The sequence below is a fragment of the Carassius gibelio genome, chromosome A1 (genome assembly GCF_023724105.1).
Source record: "Carassius gibelio isolate Cgi1373 ecotype wild population from Czech Republic chromosome A1, carGib1.2-hapl.c, whole genome shotgun sequence".
Taxonomy (NCBI): Eukaryota; Metazoa; Chordata; class Actinopteri; order Cypriniformes; family Cyprinidae; genus Carassius; species Carassius gibelio.
Genome location: NC_068371.1, coordinates 33907457 through 33929228, shown reverse-complemented (window position 1 = coordinate 33929228; position 21772 = coordinate 33907457). Strand labels below are relative to the sequence as shown.

At 40.4% G+C, this 21772-nt stretch overlaps 2 protein-coding genes across 3 annotated transcripts in view; both read right to left on the bottom strand.

Moving 5' to 3' along the window:
• LOC128031432 (microfibril-associated glycoprotein 4-like) overlaps positions 1-21772 on the bottom strand; it is a 77335-nt gene that overhangs the window by 21999 nt on the left and 33564 nt on the right. The window lies entirely within an intron of this gene.
• Positions 13451-21772, bottom strand: part of LOC128031553 (microfibril-associated glycoprotein 4-like) — a 41882-nt gene continuing 33560 nt past the window's right edge. Inside the window, exons 1-6 of one of the 2 annotated variants that reach the window (XM_052619947.1) lie at positions 14703-14828; positions 14538-14588; positions 14252-14461; positions 14075-14171; positions 13810-13977; positions 13451-13722 (exon numbers count right to left, since the gene is read on the bottom strand). In XM_052619947.1, coding sequence (XP_052475907.1) covers positions 13466-13722; positions 13810-13977; positions 14075-14171; positions 14252-14461; positions 14538-14543 — 738 coding nt within the window. In that variant the 5' untranslated portion in view covers positions 14544-14588; positions 14703-14828 and the 3' untranslated portion in view covers positions 13451-13465. Of the gene's footprint in view, positions 13723-13809; positions 13978-14074; positions 14172-14251; positions 14462-14537; positions 14589-14702; positions 14829-21772 lie in introns of those variants that run through there. The other variant, XM_052619906.1, reaches the window with a different exon arrangement.

Below are 21772 nucleotides of genomic sequence, written 5' to 3'. Positions count from 1 at the left end.
GAAAGGTTGGAAACTTTCTGAAGAACAGCAGGTGGCTTGAAGGTCCAGCCTTCTTGTGGTTGCATGAGCAGTATTGGCGAATAAACACTAAATGTCTCAATAGACTCTGATGACACAGTAAACGTTATTACTGTGAATTAAGTGTCTAATCCTACTGATCAACTAAATGCTTACTTTTTTGAGTGGAGTTGGCTCAAAGTAGTGGTGGTCTGGTTTCTCAAGTTCAAAATGATCTTGCTGAAAAAAAAAAAAAAAAAAATCACTTGGTAAAGGAGCAGAAGGCTACAAATGCTGGTCATCCAAAGAACAATCAGGACAGTGTTGTACAGTCTGAGGGTTCAAGAGTCACAGCAATGCCTAAGAGTCTTGTTTTGACACTGGATGATCTATTGGGAGCAGAGGAAGCCATCATTCGCTATTGTCAGCAAAAGAAATTCGAGAAGGAAATTTTAGGTCTTTCATCTGGGAAGTGACAGTGAATCTGCAAAGTCCTATTTATCGGTTGGATCAATTCTTGGATGATGGACTGTTAAGAGCTGGAGGAAGACCAAGTCATGCCTAAAAAAGGTCAAGAATCCACTTAGACTTGGCTAAGATCAGTATATTTCTATGCTTATTCTGAAGCATGTGCATGAAGGTCTGGGTCAAGATGGATGAAGCCATACGTTATCTACAGTTAAGAGGAAATTTTGGATTACTAACTCCAACTCAGCTGTTAGGAAGATCACTTCTGTTTGTGGCTTTTGTAGACGCCATAATAGAAGAGCAACTGACCAAAAAATGGCAGATCTTCCAAAGGAGAGAATTATTCCTGATCAACCACCATTTACCAAAACTGGAGTAGATTACTTTGGACCAGTGGAAGTGTCACCGGGGTGGAGTTTCGGATGACCAGCCACCCCTAACTCAGACCCCACAGTGAGGAGCCGACACCACAGGTCCGCAACAGATAGACAATGCAGACAAGAGGTAATTTCAAAGGAATAACAATCTTTATTGAACACTATCAATAAGCACCAACTAGATAAGCTTCAATGTCCTCCAAGTCTTCTTCGGCTACGGGTAAGTACTGATCGTACGTCACAGTTTTGCCCTGACGGCGACTCCACCAATGGAGTGGCTCACTTCAGGACTCGGGCAGTGAGTATACAGGTAAGGATGCTTCTCAGTTGAGGATACTTGCATCAAAACACAGTAGTGAGATGGTGGTTTAAAAGCTTACTTCACCAGCAATGCTGCATTATTCCAGGACTCTGACAGTGAGTAGACAGGTAAGGATCCTTCACAGTACAAATACTTTCGTCGGGGCACATTAGAGAAAGTGATTTATAAGCTTACTTCAGCGATGCTGCGTACTTCCAGACTCAGACGGTAAGTAGGGAGGTAAGAAGTCTTCTTGGTACAGGATACTGGTGTTGGAACACATGAGTAAAACAGTGGCTTAAAAGCTTACTTCACCAGCGATGCTGTATGATTCCAGGACTGAAACGGTAAGTAGACAGGTAAGGGATTCTTCGCAGTACAGAATACTTTCGTCGGTGCACATTAGAGAAAGAGTGATTTAAAAGCTTACTTCCTCAGCAAGGCTGCATACTTCCAGACTCAGACGGTAAGTAAGAAGGCAAGGATTTTCTCCACAGCAATATGTTCCTTCCAGCTCAGCTGTATCACTCTGGGGTTCCGACGGTGAGGAGGTATCATAACTTTTCACAAACGTGTAAGCAGGGGTTGGGACGCTTCTCAGCAAAAGCACACCACACTCGTGTTCACCACAAATCCAGAGCAATGAATCAATGTGTAACAATAAGGCAAAAGCACTGCAATTCACTCACACGGTAGGGCTGATCAGAGGCCTCAATCCATTCGTTGCACTCCCATGGGGGATATTCGATCCTCAATTCCTCTTCAGCACACTCTGAAACACATAGCTTCCCCAACAATCAGATTTACATTCACTGTATCCTCTTCAAGCTTTTTGAATGTTTGCAAGATGAAATCAATTCACTTATCTTTCTCTCTCCCTTCCCAGCGCAGATCCAATCGATAAATCAGTCCAGCAAATTCCCACAAGCGAACTCTGTTCAAGCAGACTTCAATGGGTGGCCTTCACCCCAACGTGGCTTCATCACAGCCCAGTACACTCCTAATGCAGACATCTTCAATAGGGAACCTCTTCCCTAGAGACTTCATCAGGAAACCTGCACACCCCAATAAATTCCCGAGCAAGCTTGTTCCCCACTCTGCTCCGGGAATAAAAACAACTTCCCGAAACTTCTCTGAATAGCCCTTTTATCTTTGGCTTGTAAAGCAGGAAGCCTATGTGAACACCGCTCCTCTCTCTCTCGCACCTGCAGTGCATTAGTGCTAATCAGGCCGGACAATGTTTCTGCCACACCTGGAATCGGAGTGGGATGTGTCGCACACAAATCGTTCCCTCGGGAAACTCATGACTCGTCAAGAGGGTTCCGCTCGCTGAACATTTTTGTCACCCGTGACAGAAGTAAAGAATGTAAGAGTAAACTGTAAAAGATATGGAGTAGCATTCACCTGTATGGCAAGTAGGGCAATTCCTCTTGAGGTAGCAAGTCCACTGGAAACGAATGCATTGATTAATGCATTACGACGTTTCATTAGCAGAAGAGGACAAGTGATGCATCTAAGATCAGATAATATGACTAACTTTATTGGGGCACAAAGAGAACTGAAGGAGGCTTGTGCTACAATGAATCATAATAAAATGCAAGGAGTGTTGTCACAGGTTGGAATTCGTTGGAGCTTTAATCCACCAGCAGGTTCACACCATGGTGGTTTATGAGAAAGAATGATCCGCTCTGTAAAAAAAGATTCTCAGCTCTGTGCTACATCAACAACAGTTAGATGATGATGGACTTCACGCTGGTGGTGTGTGGAACAAATATATGTTTTATGGTGATGCAAGCATAAGAATGGTCTTCTAATTTCTAATGAAGGAAGTAAACAACGTACATAAAAAGTTAGAAAGCGCGTCAACCTAATTTCTCAGGGATCAAATAGCTCATTAGCTTAAAGTATTAGGTTTTGATCCTATAGCAAGTTCACCATTAGCTTTGTATTATCCTGACTTACATCCATTATCTCTACAGATGTGTAAGTTCATGGTCTTGGTGCAGTGTTCACCCAAGTTCATCCAGAAAACACTGTGCGGAATTTCGCTTTTGCCTCCAGATCCTCAACTCCAGCTGAGAGCAAGAATGCTACTGTACAGTTGGAAAAAGGCTTTGGCATGCATGTGGGCAGTAGAAAAGTGGAGAACCTATCGGTTGGGGCATAAGTGTACATTGTGAACTGATCATCAGGGTCTAATGACACAACTCTGTACAAAGATGCAGACAGGGATGGAATGTACATAGCTAGATGCGCTGCATGATTGTTATGCTTTAATTATGATGTGGTTTATCGTGCAGGTTTGTTGGACTGATTGTCATTCAAGGTTGCCCTTGCCATCTCCCACAAATAGGGACAAAAACCTGAGCTAGCAGCGCTGTTGTCAATGTCATTCATATCAGTTACTCCAGAGTTTGAGTCAGCTTCTTTGGTCTGTTCTGAGCTTTCTGCTCTGCATGCCGAGACTGAAAAGCTTCAGAAAAAGCCCTAGATTGCCCACTGCCTTTAAAAGGAGACATGGACTTTGTGTGATAAACAATCTTATGTGCCAGGGTTCATGTTTGGGGATGCCAGTGACACTGCGCAGACCCATGGTCACTTTAGCACATGAGAAGCACCAGGGCATTGTAAGGACCAAGCAGTGGTTATGTAAGCTAAATTGGTTTCCAGGAATGGATGTTATGGTTCAAACTCAGATTGCAGCATTTTGTTGTACCAATAGTCAGATAGAATGGCCAAGACTACTGCTTCTCCATTACAGCCAGGGCCTCTTCCTGACGCTATATGGTTTAAGTTGGGTTGAGACATAGTAGGACCCTTTGAGACAGCTGTTTATAACTGTAGACGCTATTATGCTGACAGACTATTACTCAAAATGGCCTGAAGTGGCATTTATGCATTCTAGTGTGATGGCTGTAGTAATTAGATTCCTGAATGAATTTTCAACAGACTCTGAAAGCCTGAATGTCTGCTACGTACCTCTCTTTACTGCTTTTATAGATGAACAGAATATCACACACACCAAGATATCTGTATACCATCCTGCGGCCAATGGAGCTGTGGAAAGATTCAATAAGTTTCTTAAGGACTGTGTGCAAATGGCCATTCTTCAGAGGTGACCATGGGAACAAGCAGATTTTGTATTTTTTGCAGACCTATCATTCTACCCCACGTGACTGGTGTTTCACGGTTTGAACTGTTGTATGGTAGAAAAATGAGATCCAAATTTATTGTGTTTAAATCTCACTCCACTAACACATGGGACAAGGAAGGGCTGGGGCACCTAAATTCAAGGTGGGGATTGGATGCGTGTTCAGAAACCAATGCTTGTTCCCAATGGACATTCAAAGTTCACACAGCCTGTGAAAATGAAGAAACAAGCAGGTCCAAGCACGTACAGATTGGTGGATTACTGAGGCCACTAGAGGAGACTAGCACGATTCGGGATAAGTAGGTAGGGGTGAGAGTTAGAAGAGAAGTAGAGTGATTAGTCCCAGATGTATGCGTTTTAAGAATTGTTAATAAATTAGATATGTGACACGTTCAACTGCTGTGGCCTGGCTTCATATTGCTACCTGAAACACAACAGAGGAACTGTATATGTTTTTATGAACAAAAGATACAAACTATGATGTAAAAATATGGACTTTTGTTATCATAAATGGGGATGTCCGTGTTAATGTAACGGATATATTATTTTGAAAGAAGTTTATTTTTGGGATACTTTTATTTTGGCGAGTGGTCCGCTTTTTGCGCATGCTGTAATTGCAGCAGGTGGAGACGAAGAAGAGCGTGATGTATGGGTGTGTCGCACACAGAAGTGAGTGCAGCGTTGTGATCGAGAAGCTCGTTCGATAAAGTTGATTCAACGGAAGATTATCGAGGCTTACGTCGAGTAAAATACAACAGCACTAAGTGAAGGTGTGGATAATGACACGCGGCTCATAGAAGTAAATAGATTTTTTTTCGTGATGTGTGTTGGCTGTTAGAGTGACGCAGTTACATAACGTGAAGGCCACTGAGATTGTGAGTAAGCTTAGAGTGAAAACCCTGTTTGCTTGTATTTTAAAAAAAATATATTTTATGTGTTTTTGCCGCATTTTGCACTCGTGTTTTGATTTAAACGCAGCGGGCGAGATCTAACATGTCAACGAGACTGTTCACGTGTAATTAAGCTTCCCACACGTGTCAGCGCACGTGAGACCGAGATCGCTGTGAAATGCAATGAACTTTTCCTCCGATCAGAGTTTGAAGATTGAGTTGTTACCCTGCCATCCAAGGGACATCTCCAGTTGATTCATCACAGTTTGAACCTTTTTGAGGCAGTTTATCTGTGGGATATATATATTTTTTTTTTTTACAAGACTGAGTGAATTTTTTTTTTATTAAACTGTGATGTTCAGTTTATTTCAATGCACCCTACGTTCCAGACAACGCACTCTAATTAATCGTTCTACAAACTGGTATTTTTCTCATTTTTTCCATTTTATTCAGTGACTGAACTGATAAACAGTGAACTGTGATAATTCAAGTGCACTACAGAACAGAAGATACTGTGAGTAAACCTTTGAAAGGACATTTCTTATAGGTGCTCATTCTAAAGTAAGATTTAATTGTGTATTGTTTTCTTCAAACGTTATTGTTTAAAGGTGTTCATTTAAGAAGGGTGAGAATTTGTGGGTCTACCAATTGAAAAATTTTATGTGATTTCATTTTGAAGTTTCATTAGGTATTTGTTAAATCACAAGTGAAAGTTTTTCTTTCAACTGATATGTTGAAGGTGATTATGTAAATTTGTAACAACAGCACAAATACTGTAAATTCTTTATATTTTCGTTTAATTGATTTCTTGAAAAGACAAAAAAAAAATAATCATAAGAAGAAGAAATCTAGAATAAATAGTTTAATTAATTTCTAAACTTGGAACGTGTACTCTTCTCTTGGGAGCTGTCAGGGAGTGGGGAAGTCTCACTTACTTTATTAGATCTGGGGAGGGAGGAGCATAGCCACCGTGTATCACTACTATAAACTGAAGCCTACCCTTGTCAATCAGTAGTGTTCTAGTCTCCAGGCCCACAAGTTTTTGTCAAGTAAGAAAATGTCTGAGCTAGAGGAACTAAAGAGAGAGATGGCAGAGATGCAGAGGAGGTTTGCTGAGCAGGCGGGGGCACTTGACCAAGCCAGGACAGAGCAGAGAGAAGTCCTATCCTTAGCAAAGGTCGTAATTTAGAGCCAGGCCTCTGCACAAGCGACCCCAGCTGCCATTTATATCCCTAGGGACCGGAAGCTCCCTGATTTCACTGGTTGCGTGTCAAAACCAGGTGACCTGAGTATTGAAGAATGGGTGGCATCAATGAAGTCTGCATTTCAAGTCATGAGGGTGCCCACTGAGGATCGGGTTGAGCTGGTGAAACAGCACCTAAAAGATGAGGCCAAAGCCACAGTGAAGTTCATGATGGATGGAAAAGAGGAGTCTGTTGACAACATCTTCACTGTTCTCCTTGACACCTATGGAGATAAAGTGCCCATTGGTACAAGGCTGAAGGACTTCTATGATCGTGCTCAGAGTACAGGAGAAACAATACGTTCCTATGCATATGACCTTCGGGAAAGACTTAATTGTGTTCAGCGCCGAGAGCCAGCTAGAGTAGCAGATGCTGAAAAGGTTTTGAAAGAGCAACTGGTGCTAGGCCTAAAAGATGACTTCTTGCACCGAGAGATGAAACGCAGAATTAAGGCTGAGCCAGATTTGAGTTTTGTGGAGTTGATGCAAGCGGCAATTACCTGGTCAGAGGAGGAAGAAGCACAGCCTTATAGTAATCTCAGGCCCAGTATCCGTGCTAGAGGGGTAGTAAATGCTGCTGCAGCACAGGATGCTCCCTCCACTCTGTCTTTAGAGAAGTTGCATGAAGCAATTCAGAAAATAGCTGCTCGTCAAGAGGAATTATATCAAATCGTTCATGCAAAAGAAAGGGATAGACCACAGCAGAGCCATCCAAAGAAACAACCGTTAAAAGACAGTGAAGGACGTTATATTTGTTATTCATGTGGTGAACCTGGACACACCAGCCGCTATTGTCCACAAGGAGGCAAGTCTGGGAGGGGACCAGCCCCACCACAGTGTATAGTGGAGTCTGCTGAAGTTACAGAGAAAGACTCAGGAGGTGCAGTACAGAAAAGCCCAGGGCCCTCATTGATTAGATGTCACACAGCAGAATGGCTGGCGGATGAGGCTGCTGATTAACTGAAGGATAGTGCTTTTGGGGATTGCAGTTGATGTGAAGATAGCCGGTGTCAGGACCAAGTGCCTCTTAGATACAGGGTCAGAGGTGTCCACCATCTCCGAATCCCACTTCAGACAGCATTTTGGGGAGCAAAAGCTAAAGTTGTCCTCTGCATGCTGGGTTAAACTGACAGCGGCCAATGGACTAGACATTCCTGTCTTAGGTTGCTTACAGGCTGATGTAGAATGTTTGGGAAAAGTGTTTCCTAGGAAGTGCATATTCGTTTTGACTGACACAAGTCCTGATGTCAAGGAAATGAAAGGAGTGTCTGGGATCATCGGTATGAATATACTCAATGAAGTGCAGTCTTTGTTCATCTCAGCAGAGGGGATGGAAAAGGTAGACAAGTATAGTCAGCGAGATGAAGCTCAAGTCCGGAGGGTACTTGCAAGAGTTGAGAAGGAAGCAGGACATCTAGGGCCTGGCGGAAGGATTGGGTATGTTAAGATTGCTGGAAGACAAGCTGTCACTATTCGTCCCCGCTGTGAGAAGGTACTTGAGGGCCTCTGTGGAGTGTCACCTAGGGTGAAATGTAATGTGCTGGTAGAACCTGCAGATGGGACTAGTTTGCCAAAAGGACTCTTAGTGGCTCACGTTCTTGCTAAAACAAACTGAACTTGAGTGGAAAGACTGTTAGAATTGCACCCCGATCTAGAGTGGCTTCTATTTTTAAGCCAAAAGAGGTGGTCACAAAGGATGTTCTTGAATTGGAGGAAGATGACGGTGTACTTCATGTCAAAGGATTAAAGGAAGATAATGTTCATGCTGATAATGACTTACTCATGCAGCCGCCAGTTCCGGTTGAAGTAAATTATGAGGGTCTCACACCAGCACAATGTGAAAGGCTCGTTGAGTTGTTATCAAAAAACAGAGATGTCTTCTCCAGAGATGACCGAGATTATGGTTACACCACAGCTGTGGTGCATGATATCCCTACTGGCGAAGCACCACCGATAAAACAGCGTCATCGTAGAGTACCACCACAGATATTTCAAGAAGTCAAGAGGCATGTCCAAAACCTGGTGTCCCAGGGAATCCTCAAATAAAGCAGTAGCCCCTGGGCATCACCCGCAGTTATCGTAATGAAGAAAGATGGCAGTGTGCGTTTTTGCTGCGATTATCGAAAGCTGAACCAAGTGACGTATAAGAATGCTTATCCGCTTCCACGGGTGGACGAGTCCTTGGATGCGTTGGGCAACGCTAAACTGTTCTCTACACTGGATTTGACTACTGGGTATTTCCAGGTGGCTGTGAGTGAGAAAGATAGGGAGAAGACAGCCGTCACCACCCCATTTGAGCTGTTTGAGTGGACCAGGATGCCGTTCAGGTTGTGCAACGTTCCGGCCACCTTTCAGCGCCTGATGGGTGTGGTGCTAGGTGACTTGGCCTTCGATGTTCTTCTGGTCTATCGGGATGATGTCATTATCTTCTCCAGAGATTTTGAAAGTCACTGTGAGAGGTTAGAACTTGTCTTTAACCGGCTAAGAAAACATGGTCTGAAGTTAAAGCCAAGCAAGTGCTTCCTTATAAGGCCTGAAGTAAAGTGTTTAGGGCACCAGATTTGCTCAGAAGGCATAAAAGTTGATAACGAGAAAGTTAAAGCTTTGGACATCTGGCCAGTTCCCAGAAATGTGAGAGAAGTCAGGCAAGTGCTCGGTTTTATGAGTTATTACCGAAGATTCGTCCCAAGGTTTGCTCAAATGGCCAAACCACTACATGCACTGGTAAGTGGAGGAAAGAGAAGCAAGACCCCAGTAACATTCACTTGGACTCAAGACTGCCAGACCGCATTGGATGAGTTGAAAGGGTGTTTAAAGTCTCCACCAATTCTGGCGTACCCTGACCTCAGTGAGCCCTTTAGACTTACCACGGATGGAAGTCGTCACGGACTGGGAGCAGTCCTTAGCCAGAAGCAGGAGGAGATTGAGCGTGTGGTGGCATATGCAAGCAGAGGACTAAGAGGTTCAGAGAAGAATGATAAAAACTATAGTGCATTCAAGTTGGAGCTGCTTGCATTAAAGTGGGCAATCACAGAAAAATTTTGAGAATACCTCATGTATTCAAAATTCACGGTGATTACTGACCATAACCCGCTACGGTACCTTTACTCCGCTAATCTTGGTGCAGTTGAGCAGCGCTGGGTAGCACAGCTGGCAGAGTATGACTTTGAGGTATGTTATAAACCTGGCCAACACAACACAAATGCAAACGCCTTGTCAAGGATCCCCTCAAGGGAGGAACCAGAGGAGGACGATGATGGAAAGGATTTCATCAGACTAGGAGCTGACGAGGTGAGAGCATGCTTGTGGCCAGGCAGGAGAATTGACCGAGAGGGACTTGAAGGTAAAGCTGCGGTTCAAGCATCAATAAAAGGAGAAATACATGGGTATAGCTGGAGCGAGATAGGAAAGCAGCAGAAGAACGATCCTATGATCGGCCCCATTCATAAAGCAGTATCCGAGAATAAGAGACCAAGTAGAATGAATCTCAATTGTATGGAGTCTAAAATGAAAAAGCTTGCCAAAGAGTTTGACCGTCTTAAGTTGCGTCAGGGAGTGCTGTTCAGACGCATCCTGGATCCAAGGGATGGGGAAGAGATCTGGCAGATGGTCGTTCCTGAGCCTCTACAGCATGAATTGTATGAGGGACAACATGAACACGGAGGTCATTTCGGTGAAAGAAGTACATTAACTCGAATGAGACGCAGTTATTACTGGCCTACCATGTCTGCAGATGTTCCATGCTGGATAAGGCAGTGCAAGAGATGTACACTGGCCAAAGATGTTTTCCCCAGGCTTCGAGCTCCTATGCCATTAGAGGTCCTAGCCATGGATTATACACAGCTTGAACAATCTTCTGGAGAGTATGAAAATGTGCTCATTCTCAGTGATATGTTTACCAGATTCACAGTCGCTGTTGCTACCAGGAATCAGACCGCAAAAACAACTGCAAAGGCCCTGCTCAAGCACTGGTTTGTTTATTATGGCTGTCCGGCTCGTTTGCATTCTGACCAGGGCAGATGTGTCGAGGCCAATGTGATCAAAGAGCTTTGCAAGATCTATGGTATAGGTAAAAGTCGTACGAGCCCATACCATCCACAGGGAAACTCTCAGTGTGAGAGATTTAATCGTACCATGCACGACTTGTTAAGAGCTTTGCCTCCAGAGAAGAAGAGAGATTGGAAGACTCATCTGCCAGAGCTGGTAATGGCCTACAACAGTAATGTCCATTCATCTGCTGGTTATTCTCCGTTCTATTTAATGTTCGGAAGGGATGCACATTTACCAATGGATGTCCTTGGAGAAAAGGATCTAGAAGAGGATGAGGTGGATAACCTGGATGACTGGGTGAAAGCTCATCATGCAAGACTGAAGACGGCTGTCGAGGTTGCAAACGCAGCATCTCAAGAGGCTTCCAGAAAGAGAAAGAGGATCGGGTGCTACTGTGCAATCACAAACACAGGGGTAGAAATAAAATTCAGGACAAATGGGAAGACACACCTTATTTAGTGATAAAGCAAAACCACTCAGACATACCTGTGTTTACCATCAAACCAGAAAAGGGGGGTCCTACAAAAGTAGTACACCGAGATCAGCTTCGGCACTGTTCGTTCCCATCACCTACAACACCGCGTACATGCCGGCATCGTGTGAGAGATAAAACAGAGACAGTCACAGACATATTGGACTTTGTCTGCTATCCTGAAGCTCCGCAACACTCCACTTACCATGCACACACAAGGGTGGGTCAAGGGGAGTCAGAGGAAATACGACAGTGTGACAGCTACGAGAATCAGAATGTAATAGCAGAATCAGAGTTGAGGGTACAAGGTGACTCAGATGATGCTGATGTTTCCGAAACTGAAAGGGAAAGTATTTCTGAGCCTAGGCGCTCTCAGAGGCAAAACAAGGGTATCTTACCTGTGAAGTACAGAAGTGACTATGTTGTGAAATAAGAGTTCAGAGTCTTCTGTAACTTTGGGTAATAATAAGTTATTCATCTATAATGCCATGTTTCTTAACATGTTGTTTTGTGTTTCAGAGATGAATCTGCCGGAGATGTCAATGGAGTGGCAGGGTCTAGCAGGGGGGAATGTAACGGATATATTATTTTGAAAGAAGTTTATTTTTGGGATACTTTTATTTTGGCGAGTGGTCCGCTTTTTGCGCATGCTGTAATTGCAGCAGGTGGAGACGAAGAAGAGCGTGATGTATGGGTGTGTCGCACACAGAAGTGAGTGCAGCGTTGTCATCGAGAAGCTCGTTCGATAAAGTTGATTCAACGGAAGATTATCGAGGCTTACGTCGAGTAAAATACAACAGCACTAAGTGAAGGTGTGGATAATGACCCGCGGCTCATAGAAGTAAATAGATTTTTTTTCGTGATGTGTGTTGGCTGTTAGAGTGACGCAGTTACATAACGTGAAGGCCACTGAGATTGTGAGTAAGCTTAGAGTGAAAACCCTGTTTGCTTGTATTTTTAAAAAAATATATTTTATGTGTTTTTGCCGCATTTTGCACTCGTGTTTTGATTTAAACGCAGCGGGCGAGATCTAACATGTCAACGAGACTGTTCACGTGTAATTAAGCTTCCCACACGTGTCAGCGCACGTGAGACCGAGATCGCTGTGAAATGCAATGAACTTTTCCTCCGATCAGAGTTTGAAGATTGAGTTGTTACCCTGCCATCCAAGGGACATCTCCAGTTGATTCATCACAGTTTGAACCTTTTTGAGGCAGTTTATCTGTGGGATATATATTTTTTTTTTTTTTTACAAGACTGAGTGAATTTTTTATTTATTAAACTGTGATGTTCAGTTTATTTCAATGCACCCTACGTCCAGACAACGCACTCTAATTCATCGTTCTACGAACTGGTATTTTTCTCATTTTTTCCATTTTATTCAGTGACTGAACTGATAAACAGTGAACTGTGATAATTCAAGTGCACTACAGAACAGAAGATACTGTGAGTAAACCTTTGAAAGGACATTTCTTATAGGTGCTCATTCTAAAGTAAGATTTAATTGTGTATTGTTTTCTTCAAACGTGATTGTTTAAAGGTGATCATTTAAGAAGGGTGAGAATTTGTGGGTCTACCAATTGAAACATTGTATGTGATTTCATTTTGAAGTTTCATTAGGTATTTGTTAAATCACAAGTGAAAGTTTTTCTTTCAACTGATATGTTGAAGGTGATTATGTAAATTTGTAACAACAGCACAAATACTGTAAATTCTTTATATTTTCGTTTAATTGATTTCTTGAACAGACAAAAAAAAAAAAAAAAATCATAAGAAGAAGAAATCTAGAATAAATAGTTTAATTAATTTCTAAACTTGGAACGTGTACTCTTCTCTTGGGAGCTGTCAGGGAGTGGGGAAGTCTCACTTACTTTATTAGATCTGGGGAGGGAGGAGCATATAACACTGCACTGTCATATATGCAATTTCACTTCAGGAAGCCACCGTGTATCACTACTATAACTGAAGCCTACCCTTGTCAATCAGTAGTGTTCTAACACAATAGAGTAAGAAACCACATACACACATTAGTGTGTAACGAGACTAAAAGTTTGGGGAACGGGGACCAAGATCCTTTCGTTGTCCAAACTTCCAGGGCAGCCGTAATCCATTTCCCCTACACAACGGGCTTAATACCCCCGTTACATTGAGAACAGTACATGTTGTTCATTTACATATATAGGGTTGACTTTATAGAGAAAGATTATCGGATTGTGAACAGTTGAATTCTCTGAATTCCTCATTTACTTTTTGGTATCTATTGTGAAAATAATATATATTGTGAAAAAAACAACAATTCACATCAACACATAAAGCCTTTCATTGCTGAAGTTTATTGATGATTATGGTTTGTTTCCATTGTATATTCAAATAAGGGACCCAAAACAAAAAAAGAAACTGTACTAGATTACCCAACACAAAAGATTTACCAAGTTCAGAGAGGAAAAGAAACCCTTAAAACTTCATTTGATTGTATTGTTTATTTCTGAGAAACATTGTACGGTTTCTTCAAATGTCTAAGAGACACGTCTGATCTTCATACTGATGGATTTCATACCAACAGAAAAATTGTTCTTCCATGATGACCAAACATTTCCAACAGCGAAAAGGGTGGGATCATCTCCCCATAAATACACACCATTGGGGTTTGCAAGGTGACAGTTATAGTACCAAAACGCCCCAAGAAACAATTTGGCACAGTTTTTTTCATGGGTGTCTTGGTCTTTGTCAAAGGTGGTGAACTTCTGTCCATTATGGCCAGATAAAGAGTCGCCTGCAGAGAGGAACAGCATGACTAAGGACATCAGGAGCACATTTATTCATCTGAGTGTGTTTGATAATGTGAATGAAAGTGTCCTACCTGCTCCTCCATCCTTGAATCCTGAAACTTGCATTTTATATCCATCAGTTTCACAATCCACAGAGAAGGACGAGTACAGAGCGAAACCTTTCCTCCCGGTGAAGTCCTCCAGATCCACTCTCAGCATGTACTTGTTCTTACGTGTCAGCTGGTACATGTTCTCCAGCCCTGATCATACACACACACACACACACGAAGAACACGTTCAACCAAACACTGGAAATGAACATACACACACACACACACACACACTGTGAGATCTTACCCAGCCAGTATTCTCCCTCCACATTCCCAAATCCTCTCTTGTACTGATTCCACGGCCGATAGAAATTCACAGTGCCATCCATTCTCCTCTGAAACACCTGTGATGGGTTTATATAGAAGATATGATTCATAATGAATGTGCTGAAGTGTGTTTGATGATCTAGAGTCACATTCATACCGTCCATGCTCCGTTGTCTTCAGCTTTCCCACCGGAGACCATCTCACAGTAAACCCAGACAGGAATGTATCCTGCTGGATAGATGGAGTAAATCCCACTGACTGTTTGTCCTGAGTTATAGACATCAGAGCAGTCAACTGGCATAGGTTTATCCTGACTGCATCCGCTCACCAGAGCAACAGAGAAAATAGTTGCTAAAAACACCAACATCTACAGAATCAGAGAGAAAGAGATGAACATCACACTGAAAACATCTCTAGGAATCTAGAGTTATTGATGAACTTACTGCCATCTTCTCAATCTCTCCTCAGTAGATCACAGCAGAGATCAGTTTTATCTAGATGAAAATAATTGGAACATTTCCTATTATATGCCATGTTTCTGTTTTCTAAAAGCTGTATAAATGTCTGAATATTCTGTGAGGAAAATCATGAATAAAGCAGTAACTCACCGTTTGTGTTCTTCAGTCTGACACAAACACTCTTTATATCTGTCAGATTGTCAGACTCCTCCTCTGCATCTTTATGTAAATGTCCACGATGATGCTCTAGATGTATTATTACAATATTAACTGTCATATTACCAGTAGTAAAAAAAAAAAAGGTCAAGTTAAATACAGGAGTCTCTATTTACATTTGTAAATAATCTATCCTGAAGTTACAGACTAACTTGCACATCACAGCTAATAACAAAGGTCAGCACTCAGATTGTCTCGTTGAGCTGGACAAAATACAATATATAATAGTAAACCCAGCAAACAATATATGTTTCATCATTCTGTTAACATTATGGTAATGTTACTTCTGAATGGGAACTGTCACGGCGTGGTAGGGGCAGCGCCGTGGAAAGAACAAGGTCAGGGCCCAAATGCAGGGAAGATTAAATTTAATAGAACAAAAAGGCCAACATGACAAAAACAAACAGAAACAAATGACAGGGAACAAGCCGAAACAGCACAAGCACTAGAGACACGGTTCACAATCAACATTACAATAATCCAGGCAGGCAGAGTGGTGTGTGAGACAAAACTATATACTAGTGAACAAATGGGGAACAGCTGTGTGTGAGTATTTGAACTATGAGACTTTGGTTGTATCTTTTAGACCATTCTATCTGCCGCGGGAGTTTGGTCGAATAACCATATTCCTAGTATATGTACCAGGTCCTAATAATAACAACGAGGCAGCGGAGCATATTGCAGAGTGCTTTACTAGGATCGTAACAAATTCGGCAGATCAACCAGTCTTCATACTAGCGGATTTCAAAACACTTTCATTAATAGAGACTCTTCCACACTTGCAACAATATATTGATTGTCCAACCCGTTTCTCATGCACACTGGATTTGTGTTATGGCAACATTGATGACGCATACAGGGCAGTATGTCGATCACCGATTGGCAGATTGGATCACAGTTATCCATCTACTGCCAAAATACAGACAACTTGTTAGAAGGGATAAACCAGTGGAAAAGAGAATTCAGGTTTGGAGTAAGGACAAAGAAGACATGTTAAAGGACTGCTTTTGCACTACAAACTGGGATGTCTTTTTTGATTCATGCAGAGACCCTCACGAACTAACTGACTGTATTACCTCTTATATTCAATTTTGTGAAGAAACAGTTATTGACACTAAAATGGTTAAAATCTACTCAAATAATAAGCCATGGCTCTCTAAAGATTTAAAGAAACTCCTTAATGAAAAGAATTGGGCATTTCGTGAAAATAATCATGAGGGGTTTAAACTTAAAAGGAAGGAACTGAGAGCTATGATACAGAAAGCAAAAATTTATTTCAAACATAAGGTAGAGGATCAGTTAGCGAATCAAGATGTAAGGAGTGCTTGGCAAGGCTTGAATAAGATGATGGGGCATGACTGTGTGAATAATGTGAAATGTGAATAAAGATATCACTATAGGGACGGATGTTTTAACCCATTTATGATTTTAAATGGGTTAATGATTTGAATTTGTTTTATGGAAGATATGATGCAGCCGACAACTGGAATAAGATTGAAGAAATAAGTGATAAGATTCCAGTGGGGCCGCCCATTCGGTTGACAGGGGACCAAATTAGAAGGTCCCTTAAATGCATAAAGCCCTATAATATATATATATAGCCGCATGCGGGCCAGAAGTGGGCCGAATCTGGACCGAAACTGCTTGCTGTCAGGGTTCCTTTTCTTTCGCGTATTCGTAGATCCGTCTCGATCTGTTCCGCCGAAAAAATAATTAAAGATCTCTGAGAAGTTTAGTCTCGCCTCTGTGAAGTTCTGAAGGCATTGCCCCTGGCAACCCTGCCATCAGGGCTGACCAGCTCAGACCCCTCCCAAATCAGCACGTGACTCCTCACTCTCAATAGACAAAATCACAGGGGGAAAGGGAGAAAAAACAACGACATAAATATGAAATAGTGACTGAATGATTTCGGTTATACTTGCTTGTGAAATTAAGAAAAATAACATAATATCTATGTTTAACCAAATTAAAACGCTGCTCCTCTGCCGCGCGAGACGCTGAGAGAACAAGAGAGGTGTGCGCACGAAATGTACGTTCAAATAAAAAAATCTAATATCCAGTTATACATTCTCCCTCCTACACCAATTCTAACTTAATTAACAGTCCTTCTCTCCAAAGAGTGTCATGCACTTTTTCAATATCAAAGAAAACTGCGACAAGTAACTTCTTCATTATTAGTGCCTTCCTAACCTCATTTTCAAATAATAAAAGAGCATCCATTGTTGTTCTTTTTTTCCTAAAACCACACTGAACTGGTGCTAATATTTCTTTCTTTTCCAGAAAATAATTTAACCTTCTTACTAACATTTTCTCCATTACTTTGCATAATGTAGATGTAAGAGCGATTGGCCTGTAGCTATTAGATTTTGTTGCATCCTTACCTGGTTTCACTACTGGTACTATTGCACTTTTCCAATCTTTGGGTAAATAACCTTCATTCCATATATGATTATATAAATCCAACATTGTTTTAATTGCCATCTCTGGTCATTTTTTTAAGTAAATGTCTTTCCCTGGAGTTGTATTCTTTGAGTTGTTAATAGCTATTTTTAACTCAAAATCATTAAAATCCTCATCCATACTATTTTCAGCTCCTTGCTTTTTCACACAAACATTCTCATATATTCTGCTTAATTCCTGTCTTCTATTCAAAAATTTGTCACTTAAATTCTCAATACTATGGACTTTAGAAAAAGGGTTAGCTAGAACTTCTGTCTTATCTTTATTTGTTATGGCCACTTTCCCTTCCTCTTCAATTACAGGAATCTTCTTACAACTATTAACACCATTCATTTTCCTAATCATTCTCCAAACCACATTCATTCCAGTTTCTCTCCCAATTGTTTACAGAATTCCTGCCAAGCCTTTCTCTTTGCGCTTTTAGTTAACTTCCTTGCAATAGCCCTTTTTTCTGATATTCTATTACGGTATATTGAGTTATTACTCTTTTTAAAATCCGGAATGCCTTATTCCTCTCTTTCACTGCCACTGAGCACTCTTCAGACCACCATGGCACATTTTTCTTTTTCTTTCCATTACCTGTTATTAATGGAATAGTCTGATTTGCTGCAGAAATTATTCCTCCTACTACCTTATTATATTTCTCTTCAATATTTCCTTCCATCTTAATATTTCTGAAATTTTCTTCACACAACATATAAAACTCCTCCCAATTTGCCTGCCTAAATCCCCATCTTACAAATTGACCCATATTTCCCTTTTGAACTGTACTCTGGATCTCACATATTACAGGCCACTGATCGCTGCCCAAGTTATCGTCAAGCACACTCACCAGCTAAAGCTGCTGACATTATTGTTAGATCCAAACATGACATACCACCTTTTACTATATCCATTCTTGTTGGTTTCCCATCATTCAAGCAAACAAGTGAGTTTTCTTCCATAAATTCTTTTATGACAACCCCATTGTTATCTGTATTTTTACTACCCCAAAGACCATTATGTGCATTAAAATCCCCACATAGTAAAGATAAATAGTTAAATAGTAGTAGATAAATTTGCCCTGAATATTGCCCATAATTTCTTTTAATATAGCATTACTTATTTCTTTACATGGATTGTAGAAATTTGTAATTCTGATTCCTTCATGTTTTTCCAATACTTCTATGGTTACACATTCTAACCTTTAACTTGTGAATGCTCTTTTATATGCTATGCTCTCTTTAATAAATGTTGCACATCCTCCACCTCTTCCATCTTCTCGGTCTTTCCTTTCAACTACATATCCATCAATCTCAAAATCCAAGGAGCTATTTAACCATGTCTCCTGAATACACATGATGTCTGGCAATTTTCCCATTTCTACAATATGTTTTTTAAAACCTTGCCCATTTGATATTAAGCTCCTGGCGTTCCAATGTCGTAATAGGAAAGACATTATATACCGAAGTATTTTTCTGAGTCATATCCAAAGCAGCATTTCCTTCCTTAGCTTTCATGGACTTCCTCTGCTGAAACACCTGCTAACTTCAGAAATTTATTAGCATACCCGACAATAATCTTTATCTTATCTGACTTCCTTTCCACTTGCGAGGTACCATTAACCACCGCACAAATAAAAGCCACAAAATCAATTTTGTTCATCACATGTTGATCTGGTTTATTGCTCACATCATTTATATCTTTCTGAGGAAAGGATTCTGCCATAGTTCCTTGCACATTAGTCCTTTTTGTTTGTACTGCACCTTTAACCTTTCGAGTTGCTTCTGCATATGTTAAATGTTGTACTGTTTTTATTTTTTGTACTTCACGGGCTTCTTGTTGTACTGGGCATCCTGCATATGCTGCACTGTGTCTTCCTCCGCAATTACAACATTTTATCTCTGCACCCTCCTCACGCTTTCCATAATCATGTTCTCCCCCACATTTTGCACAAGGCATTTTCCCTTTACAAACACTAGCAGTACGACCCATGCATTGGCATTTGAAGCACCCTAAAGGCGGAGGTACATACTCTCTCACTGAGAAGCTTACAAATCCTAGTTTTACTCTTATCGGCAGATTATTCCCTTCAAACTGTATCATCACGCTCATGCTTTCACATTTTTTATTGTTTTTTCAAATCTGTAGCCTTCTAGCATAAATGACTGTGCCTCCACTCAGACTGCCTTTGATATCATCCATACTTACATTAAGAGGTACTCCCGAAATAACACCTTGAACTTTATTGCCTATTTCTGTGCATGTTATCCATGCCCTTGCTAGCACTTTCATTGTCATAATTTTTTCCTTCTGCTTCTGATCCATGCATTTAATCATTATTCTTCCATTGCAGATACAGCTGGAAGGCAGAGTGGTGTGTGTGAGACAAAACTATATACTAGTGAACAAATGGGGAACAGCTGTGTGTGAGTATTTGAACAGGTGTGCAGAGTGAACCAGGTAATGAGTCCGGGAGCAAGGGAGAAACACAAGTGGAGCAACTAAACAGTAATGAGGTGACAAGGTGGGCGGGGTCAGAGAAGGACAGGAAAGAGCACATGGCACCAAACAAACACAACACTCACAGAAGACAGTGACGGGGAACATTCTAAAAAAAAAAAAAAAAAAAAAAAATCCAATCAAAACATTTGTGGTAATATTTTGAGAAAATTATATATATATATATATATATATATATATATATATATATATATATATATATATATATATATATATATATATATATATATATAAACCAGAGGATTTTGAAGAAACGTTTTGAAGAAACATTCTTTGAACGTTACTGGAAGAATGTCAAGTAATTGAGTTGTGCTTTAGGAGCAGCTGACCTCAATTTGTTTGAATATATTCTCATTTCTTTTCAAATGAAGAACATATTAGAAGAGAGGAAATGTATTTAATAGGTCTATAATTGAAGTTGGATGTTTGTCTTCATGATGACTGGACAGACTGACTCAACCACAACCCGAGTAATGCCAAGTAAAATGTTTCAGAAAAACAATGATTTTTTTTTTTTCATGCAAGCATTTCGAGAACACTTTTAAAGACCTGGTAACTTCAAAAATGTTTTATCACTGTACCTGGAAGCACGTTTGTTCCTATGTTCCCTGTTAGCTGGACTTTAATATTTCACTCTGTTGTATAGTAGTTACCTTACACTTTTTTGTTTTCATCTGTATATTTTAATCTGAACATGTTGTGTGTATTTTGAGAGGGAAATGTAGATCTAGTGATTACTTAATCGTTAGCACAGTAAGGAAACTAATGGGGATCACAGACAGGCCTACAGTGTTCTTCTGAAACACATCCTCCTTTAAAACCTTCACACTGTTACTCTGATTAAACCACCAAATTAAAGAAAGGAATGTAAAAAGAAGAGTTCTCCAGATTTAGAAAGGTCGTTGTAGATGTTTAGTCGGGTTGTGATCGAGGGATGAATGTTTTTAGAAAAAAAAAAAAAACTTTTTTAATTAAAACAAATAAATGGGCATGTAGACTCAAATACAATAAGTGTTGCTAAATGTCAGCCTGTTTACCACTCAAACATCAGATCTACTGCAGACCAAACATTGAGGATATCATGTAATTAGAAAGGAAAACATGGATCTAGGAAAAATGTCATGTTAAACAGTACATTGGACGTTAAGATTAATTTTCCTATAAACACAAAAGCCAGCTGAGGGGAAACACAGACTTCCTCATAGGACACTTTGTTGTATAAACTTCATATCACATCTGAAACAAGTCAAGCCACTTCTAACCAGAAAAAACACAATTAAATAGTTTTTATCCAGGGAAGGAGTTTGCATTTGCAGTATACATTACAGTGAAATGGTCATCAATGAGGAAATGTATGAAAACGGCCTGAAACTGATGCAGGCATATTAAATTACAGTTCATTATTCCCATAAATATCAGTTTATATGTTGAATTTACTGCATTGTTAGTGGATCTCTTCTCTTTCACCGGAGTCAGACATAAAGTTAAATTGTTTACAACAATTTCAATGGTGAATATGAGCACTGAATGCTATTTTGGAAACTAAGAATAGCAATTTTTTGTTCTATTTTGTAATTATTATTGATATTAGTGTTTTTATAAGCACAAAGTTGGTGCTGAATTCAACTTGTCACATTGAAATTGTGACATATATTAAAAATGGTAGATGCAATAATTATGACAAACAATTTGAAATGATCTAAATTAATTACTGAAGCTAAGATATACCATTTCAGTCCAACTAAGTATATTTATGTGATTCAAACGTTTAAATGATGGCTTTCCATGTCATACTTATGATTTTATATGTCTTAATGTGTTGACTCAGTAGGCTATGTCATCTTTATGATTTGCCATGGCACATGTGGTGCAAATGGGTTCTTTTCACATAAATCTTGGGCGCATTGGAGTCGCTTCACTATTCAGTGAGGCCAGGGGTGGAGGTAAGGGGGCAGTAATTGGTTTGGGGTTTCCCCTGATTAGCAGAAATCAAGCATCGGTAAATTATCAGCTGTACAGTTAACTATTTTACTATAGTATTT